The sequence below is a fragment of the Pundamilia nyererei genome, unplaced genomic scaffold (genome assembly GCF_000239375.1).
Source record: "Pundamilia nyererei isolate P.nyererei 1_Seehausen unplaced genomic scaffold, PunNye1.0 scaffold00098, whole genome shotgun sequence".
In the NCBI taxonomy this organism is placed as follows: Eukaryota; Metazoa; Chordata; class Actinopteri; order Cichliformes; family Cichlidae; genus Pundamilia; species Pundamilia nyererei.
In genome coordinates this window covers 85,781-94,156 of record NW_005187499.1, presented here as the reverse complement: position 1 = coordinate 94,156, position 8,376 = coordinate 85,781, and the positions used below count along the sequence as shown (strand labels likewise).

General features: G+C 40.3%; 2 protein-coding genes across 2 annotated transcripts; one reads left to right on the top strand and one right to left on the bottom strand.

Moving 5' to 3' along the window:
* Positions 1-599: 599 nt before the first annotated feature.
* On the top strand, positions 600-1,087 carry ndufb3 (NADH:ubiquinone oxidoreductase subunit B3). Its single transcript, XM_005740175.1, has 2 exons — positions 600-737; positions 846-1,087. The coding sequence occupies exons 1-2, from the start codon at positions 610-612 to the stop codon at positions 994-996; spliced, it is 279 nt and encodes a 92-aa protein (XP_005740232.1). The 5' UTR covers positions 600-609; the 3' UTR covers positions 997-1,087.
* Positions 1,088-1,131: 44 nt separating this feature from the next.
* Positions 1,132-5,682, bottom strand: LOC102208170 (UDP-glucuronosyltransferase-like). Its single transcript, XM_005740276.1, has 9 exons — positions 5,203-5,682; positions 4,475-4,538; positions 4,245-4,393; positions 3,232-3,359; positions 3,052-3,145; positions 2,792-2,917; positions 2,630-2,717; positions 2,317-2,536; positions 1,132-1,504 (listed from the first exon to the last, which is right to left on the bottom strand). The coding sequence occupies exons 1-9, from the start codon at positions 5,680-5,682 to the stop codon at positions 1,234-1,236; spliced, it is 1,620 nt and encodes a 539-aa protein (XP_005740333.1). The 3' UTR covers positions 1,132-1,233.
* Between the last annotated feature and the right edge of the window lie 2,694 nt (positions 5,683-8,376).

The following is an 8,376-nucleotide window of genomic DNA, read 5'->3' as shown; positions in this document are numbered from 1 at the left end:
ATGATAGACAGATAACGGATATTTTATTGATCCCACAGGGGACATGTTTGTGTTACAGCAGCAGGTTATATAATAAACATAGTAAAGTCTACAATAAATAAACAGCATAGGGAAAGTAACACTGCCACAGGCACACAGTGAGCCTTATAGTATGAGATTTTATGTAAAGTTTTATATATACAACAGTGATTAAAAAACCAATAATAAAAAAATTAGGTTAAGTGGATTTTTATTCCTGACAGGCGTGTTCACCTGTCACAGACAGAAAGCGTTACTGTACAGTTTCACAGAGAATGACAGGACTCATTTCCTTAAGCTTATTTGTGGCTTTCATGTAATCATCCTTTGAATACATTATCCATTTGCATGATTACACCCAGATACCAGAAATAAGTTGCAGATTTGGTCACAATGAACTTTGTCCTGTTGTTTTAAAATAAAAGTTCCTCTGTTTGAACATGTTTGTATTAAGTAAGCTGCTGCCATTTGCTGAACCTACTGAAAGTGAGCGTGTTTCATTAAGTAAAACACAGATGACACAAGAAGCAAAACAAAGGCTGCCAGTAAGGTGAAGGTTAAAAAAATGGCCTGTTTGCTTATGTTTCCAGTATGGGAGGTGACCACGGCCACAGCAAGCTCTCCATGCCAGATTGGCGACAGTGGAAGACACAGGGAACGCCACTGGAGTTCACACAGCAGAGGCTGGCTGCACGGGGTCTGAAGGACCCATGGGCACGGTCAGTATTTTTGCCCATGTATGATATATTTCTGACATCTCCTTATATTCTGTGTGATCTGACACTGCTGCCCGTCTTTCTTTCCTGTCACTTTCCCTTTCTCTGCAGCAACGAGGCGTGGAGGTATTCAGGCGGCTTCGCTCGTGCTGTGACTCTGTCAGAAGTTCTGCTGAGAGGATTCAAGTGGGGCTTTGCTGCCTTTACTGTAGCTCTGGCTATAGAGTACACCATGTTCCCTCCAAAGAAGGGTGGCCACTAATGCTCATCATTGCCCCTCAACCCCAGATTATATGTAATGGAATCTAATTATATTCTGTGTTTTCTCTAGATTAAATATCTTTGTGATCACACAAGGCTTCTTAAGTGTATTCAATTAGAATGTAATCAACATTTTGCATTAAGGTTTTATTGATACTGATGTTTTATCAAAACATCCTTTAAACCGTGATGAGAATACAATTACAACATCACAGTACTTCCAGTAAAAAAACTGTCCTTACTCCTGCTTCCACTTTCGTCTCACTTTACGGAAGCATAGCTTCATGCATTTTGCTGTCAGCATTACAAAAACAAGCACCACAGTAGTTAGCAGCACTATTACATCCAGGCTGAAGTACTGGAACCAGTAGAGTTCATGGAGAGTCGATTTGAGATGCTTCGCCCCTTTATGCCGCATCACAAATTCTGTCCAATACACTGAAAGCTCAAGCGGGTCCGACGGCCGATCATTATGAAGATCTGACAGCTTCTTCACGTTCTCTTTGTACCTGAAAACACAGATAAATGGGCAGGTTTTTTTTAAATGACAGAGAGCTGAGTTAGATCATATGTAAAGTTCTTTCAAGAACAGATGGTACAGTGAAGGTTTGTTAGAGTTTTTTATTTTTTGCAATTAATGTGACCACCATCAGGTTTATCTAATTTTAGGACTTGTGTTAATGTGATGTGGACCCAATTGAACAAATGATGACCTTTTATTTACTTAAGAAAAAGTCACTCATTGCATACCTGTGAGGGGGAAAGTAAAAGCCTGCACCCTGTTTTAGTTTAAAGCACAGGGATCTGTCCAAGTCTGATATTCAAAACACTCAGAAATACACTGAGGCACAAATAAAGGACATTTCTGAGGACATCAGTAAAAGAGTTTCTGATGCTGAGGCTGGAAAAAAAGATAAGTCAGGCTGTGCTAATACAGGAAATTCAGGACCAGTGTTACACTCTTTGGTGTGCATGACCACCAAGGAGTCACCCTCATGTAGCTGCAATCATCAATACACATAGAATAGTCATTTGTGAAATGAGAGGGCAAGTACGTTGGGTTAAGGTCAGAAAGTCTCACTGAGTCTAAAAACCACATGATACACAGGCACCTGGAAAAGTTTTGCATTCAGTTATCTTCAGATGTTTGTGGTGTGCACGGTGGTCCTGCAAATAGAAACCCCTCATGTTCCATAAAGAACCCCCATGACTGTCACCTGCTTGCTAAAGATGTGCTTGTTTGAAAAAAACAAACAAAAACATTTTGTAGACCAAAATGGAAAGTTTTGGTTGAATGTGAGCCGTCTGCTGACTCCCTCACCTGCTGTCACTGATGACCTCCTTCAGCCCCTTCAGAAGAGTTTCTGTATTAATGTCTAAAATGTTCAACACGATTCCTACACCTCTGCTGGCCATCCTCGCAGCGTTGTCCGGCTGGTCCCCGTTCAGGGGCACCATCAGCATTGGAACGGCGTGACACAGTCCCTCAAACAGACCATGTGAGCCAGCGTGAGTGATGAATGCACGGGCTCCCGGGTGAGCTAAGACACAAAACATGCAGAAATATCAGATGTTATGATATGTGACACATCAGCGTGCTTCACATTTCAGGATGTGCTGCTGCAGACACACACCTAGCAGGTCATTCTGTGGGACCCATTTCATCATCTTCACATTTTCCGGGACATTGTCAGTAACCTTTCCAGTGTATCTCCATATGACCTGTCATAGTTTTATTGTAGATTAAGATTAGCTGTATTTATTTATAACACAAGATAAGCTGTATGCTGATATACCTTCTGTGGAATCTGTCTGAAGGCCTCCAGAAAGACAGAGGTGATTTCCTCTGGCAGATCTGACACCATGGAGCCCAGAGTGAACACTACAAACCCGTGCTCTCCAGACACCCAGGAATCTAGATCCTGACAAAACACAAACTTACTTAAGTACTTTGCATTTATCACTCTTACCTGATTGGTCTTACAGTCCTACGGTAAGTGGTGTCAATCAGAATGTTCATAAATGTATTTAGAGTCTAAAACTCATAAAGTCTTACTGGGGGCAGAGGATGTTTCACATTGCAATTGATTCCACCAACCAGTACAATATTGGGCATGAGTGGGCGTGGGAAATCCAGCGTGAAGTCGTTCCTGTTTAAATACAGCAACAGTTTTTTGGTTTTTTACACTCACACAGGCAGAAAATGTCAACAATACACAGACGTTCCATGTGTTACCTGAGCAGCCAGATATCAGAGTCTGAAAGCACTTCAGCCACGCCCACGTTCTCTCCGAGGAAATCACGGGCTATTTGGTCAAAGTGCCAATACAGCAGTTTGCAAAACAGCGGCTCCACCAATGCCACCTGTGGGTCAGAGGCATTACAGGACAGTAATACAGCACCAAAACTGAAGACAGAAAAACTAAGACGTACTGTAATAGTAATAACACTGACATACTAGTTTGTCCCAAATGAACCTCATTGTAAGCAGAGATTGACGGTAACGCGTTACTGTAATCCGATGACTTTTTTCAAGTAACGAGTAAATTAAAGCAGTACGATTGCAAAAAAAGCAAGTAGATTACTTTTACTTTCCCATAAGCACGCTGTGTTACCGCGTTACTAAAACTTTACATGCTGGAATATGCAGAAAATAGGTTTAAAAGTTAAACACATTTCTTCAAGTCAAACACTCTTGCATATAATTTAATTTTTGCTTGGTGCAATGTGCATAAAGTTAAAAAATTAAAATGAATAAAACAAGTTTTAAAAGAGACTTTTTCATTTGATTCGATTTTATAAAATGAAATATTCAGAAAAAATCGAACGGGGCTGATAGGCTTATTGTTTTATAATGTATTGTTGTGTATCGTGTTTTTAAAAGTAACTAAAAGTACTACTAAAGTAACTCATTACTTTTGAAAATAACAAATCAGTAAAGTAATGGGATTACCGTCATGGAGAAGTGATCAGTAATTAGTAACTAATTATTATTTGCAAGTAACTTGACCGACACTAGTTGTAAGCAATAAATAATACTCTCATGACCACAAATGAGGTGAGTATAAAGTATGAAGAGTAATTTAGGAAAGATCATTGGAAGGTACAGCACATATTTCCTGAGCAATATGGTCACAAACCAACAGTGTTTTGTTCGTGACCATACATTGTCTGAAAGAAGATTGCAAATAACATTCCTGGAAAAGCTGTGCTTTAAGGCTTGAATATGTTAACTTCCGCCTGGCTCACCAAAGTGTTGATAAATCTCTCTTTGAAACTCATTTTATCCGTGTATCCAGTGAAAAAGCGAGGAACGTATGAGGGCGGAGATGGGCAGCCAGCAGACTTCATGTCCAAGTTACACGGTATTCCTCTCAGCAGATTGACAGTAGGGAGACCTGGAAGTGATTGAGTAATGATAGGTGAGAAAATGTGCAGGTGTACAAGCAAACAGATAACCTGAGTGCAGAGGAGCTCACCTAATTTCCGAGCTACTAATGAGCCCGTGGGAAGCATGGGATCTGTCAAGACGGCATCAAAGTCCTATAAAGTGAAACAGGAAGAAGGTGGAAAAGCAGAGAGGAGTCAATCTTCCACTGTGTGTCAGCACTACACTGTCTTGCATACATGGTTCACACATGGAGGATTTTACAGATTGTAGATAGAAAGGTATAAAGTGGCTAAACTGGACCTATGATGCTCATTTGAAAGTAGGACAGCATTGCATGATTCACAGTTCAGTTTTTATCCTTTATTGGACCTTTGTGCAGCCCCCGAGTTCATCATCAGTCTAGCAGAAGCTTTTTTTTTATAGCCCCTCCCCCTTTAAGTGTGTGAAGTTGTAGGGGCCCGATTTTGAGACCTGATAAAGCCTATATAGCTTTTAATGTCCTGATGTGTAAAACCTTAGTGTCAGGGTGGGCTGCGTGGCGTGGTTTTTTTTTTGGTTTTTTTTCCATGGGTCTATTAATAATAATATACAATTAAAATTTTAGGAACTATACACAGTCAACCACTACAGTTACATTAATAGATGTACAACATGATGAGAATTTGGACTGCCAACTTGTAGAAGAGAACCTCCATCCCAACACTCTTACACAGTATAAGCAAAAGACCCTCCATGTACAATTTGCAAAGCTTGAGCTCCAATGTTGGTTTTGCAGCTGATACCAAAGTTGTGTTCATCTTCTGTATTTGTACTCACCTGCTGGGACAAGTGTGATATGAGACTGGCATTGAAGAGCAGCTTCTCTGCAGTGATGTGCGGAATATAAGAAATGGCCTGGAACTGTCTGAACCGTTTCTTGATCTTCTCCATGAAAGGCTGTGAGGATTTTTTCATGATGTCTTTGTGTGTGGACATCACAGAGTCGATGTAAGCCTTGTCATAAGGTACAGGATAGGTCAAAGTGTCATAGTGTTTTCCTGGGCCCATTCGTATGGTGGTCTCTGGCATCACCACCGTAACTCTGTGTCCACGGCGACCCATTTCCTGGGCAATGGCTTTAAGACCTATCCAATGACTCCCATCCATGGGCACCACGAGCAGTTTGCCTAAAAACTGTGAAAAACTTGCAGGCTTGGTGTGAGGAAGTTCAGCCTCTTCTGTCTTCAGCTTGTTTTTGGGACTGGACTTTTCTGAACTAGATCCCTTTGTATTATCCACAGCACCAGTTATTTCCATGACCACGTTAAGCAGCAAAAACACAAAGACTCCTGCTGTCCTCATTGTTCTCTCGTCAGTGTACCAACCGCTAATTGAATTGAGCACAGAGAAAGTTTTGGGGGAATGACAAAGGAAACACCCCCTTCCCTGAGTTGTAAATCAGGCTCTTCTCTTTGCAGGCTCCTCTGAATACGTTGTTTAAATTCCTCAGTGAATTAGCAGATTGGATTTGTGTGTGTTCAAAGTCCTTCCTGTTGGGAATCTAGGTGAGAGGAGTAGCCCTGCTGATCTAAAGCAATCAAAGAGTGTCATGTGGCTTTAATGCAGTTTCAAAGGGCAGCGTTTTCACAATATTTCCCTCCCCGAAACCAGGGTCAACTATCTGCATCGTTTTAACACAGTTGCACTTCAGTCTTTTTAGTTGGTATCAGACACACAACCCACTAATTTACACATTGAACATTCTAATGAAGACACAACTCAAGAAAAATCACAACAGACTTTGTCATTCAGTATGATCTAAATAATGTTTTAAAGACCACAGTCAACAATAAATAAGTGTGGAAACACAGTACATGTTACAAAGGGAAAAGGTAGGGTTTGTTGACATTATAAATTCCAGAGCACACAGAGCTCAATTTGTAAACAGACACAAATGCAAAGGGGGATGCTTGTGCAAAGAGAGACCTGGTCAAATGGTATATGTGCATATAGAGTTGCACACAGTCTACCCAATCTAAGTTGCCGGCATCCACATAGAACTAAAACATAAAATTAACCATGTTAAAAGGCAGTTTTTTTTTTAACTTACTGAAACCTAAATGGTTTAAATTTCTGCTACTTTTTCTGAAACTTCTTTCTCAAACAATAAAACAGAAGCAGAAATAAACTAGAGTCTCGAGGATCATGGAGCAGGTTGCTTGCCCCTGACTTTAATTTAAGTTTATTTATATACCCTATATTTCCAAAAGTATTTACTCATCCATCCAAATAATTGAATACTGGTGTTCTAACCACTTCTATAGCCACAGGTTTTGTGCTCCAAATCACAATAGCTGACTCAAGGCACTTTATATTGTAAGGTAATGACCCTACAATAATAGAGAGAAGACCTCAACAATCAGCCAACACCCATAGAACAAGTACATGGCAACAGTGCGAAGTGTAGAACTAGGCTCAAAAAGGGGAAGCCATCTGGCATCCATTCATATATACTAGATTCATTGATTATCGACAAGTGTGAGCTCCTCTATCAAAGTAGAAATTTGGGTAGTTTGCTGGTCTGCATAATTCAAGTGCATGTTAACACAATGCCAAGAAGGAAAGACATCAGCAGCAACTGTTGCTGCCCATTACTTTGGGAAGAGGTTTAAGACCATTTTCAAACAATTTGAAGTCCATCATCCTACAGCGAGAAAGATCATTCATAAATGGAAAACCTTCAAGGCAGTTGCCACACTTCCCAGGAGTGGAAGACGCAGCAAGTTTACCCCAAGACTACAATGCTCAGAGACAATGCAAAAGGCAGAAGACTGTCTTAATGACAGTACAAAAGGTAGCAAATATATATAGCGCCAAATCACAACAACAGTCACCTCAGGGTGCTTTATTTTGTGAGGTAAAGACGTAAAGGTGAGGTATGAGCCAGTAATAGGAGGAAATGAGCACGCAATAAAGTGGACTTGTTAGGCAGAATTTGCCATCTGACTTAAAACACTTCAACTCAATTTTTGATGATAGACACAACTAAAAAAATCCTGATCAGATACAGACACATGTACACAATACACACTACTGCTTAAAAGTTTGTGGTCAGATTGAAACATTCTTTTTTTAATTATAAATTTACATTTGCTTTAACGTAATATTACATGAAGTTTGCCAGTAATGTTTTCACAGATGTGTTTTTAAACTGACTCCATGTCTGCATTGTGTGGGTGGAAACATCCAGATAAATGTCCCAAGGTTTTCTAACAGAGCATTTTATTATAACCAGATGAACAATGTCACTGACTTCACCTGTCAGTGGGTTTAGTTTTGTGGCTGATTTGTGTGTGTTGTTGTTTTTGTGTTGTAATTGTTGAAAGCTCCTATTTGACATCTCTCTTACTGTGTGTTGCACTTTTTATGCAGACTTTGGGCCCCTCAACCTGGCCACGCTGTACAGATACTGCTGGAAACTCAACAAGAAGCTGAAGGTAATGCAGATGAAGGTCTGTACTTCAGACTCAGGGCTTTGTATGCTGTATAGATATCATTTAGAAAACGCGTTACACTCTTATTTTGAAAGGTCTTTGCTCTGATGGTGTGTGTGCACTCCTCTGACAGTAGACGCCTATTTTAAATGTATTAACCCCTTAGCAGTCCAATTAGTCCCCTAAACCATCCAATGTACCGTGGGCGGTACGTCCGACTGCTAACAGGTTTAATGCACACGTGCTGTTTTCACTGATTATCATTATTGGTTTATAGTCTTTCACAATGTCTAGAAAGAGACTGGTTCACTACACCAGCTATGACCAGAAGAAGAGAGCCAATGCTGCTGTTCCTATGCTGTAAATATCATTTCATTTGTCCATCACATCATCTGATTGCCTGTCTGTCTGTCCATTATTAGTTACGTATTTTAACCTCTGCCCTGTAGGTGATGTATTTGAAGAGAAGCCCAGAAGATGCCTACATGACTCTGATTGCAGGAAACAACACAGGCTA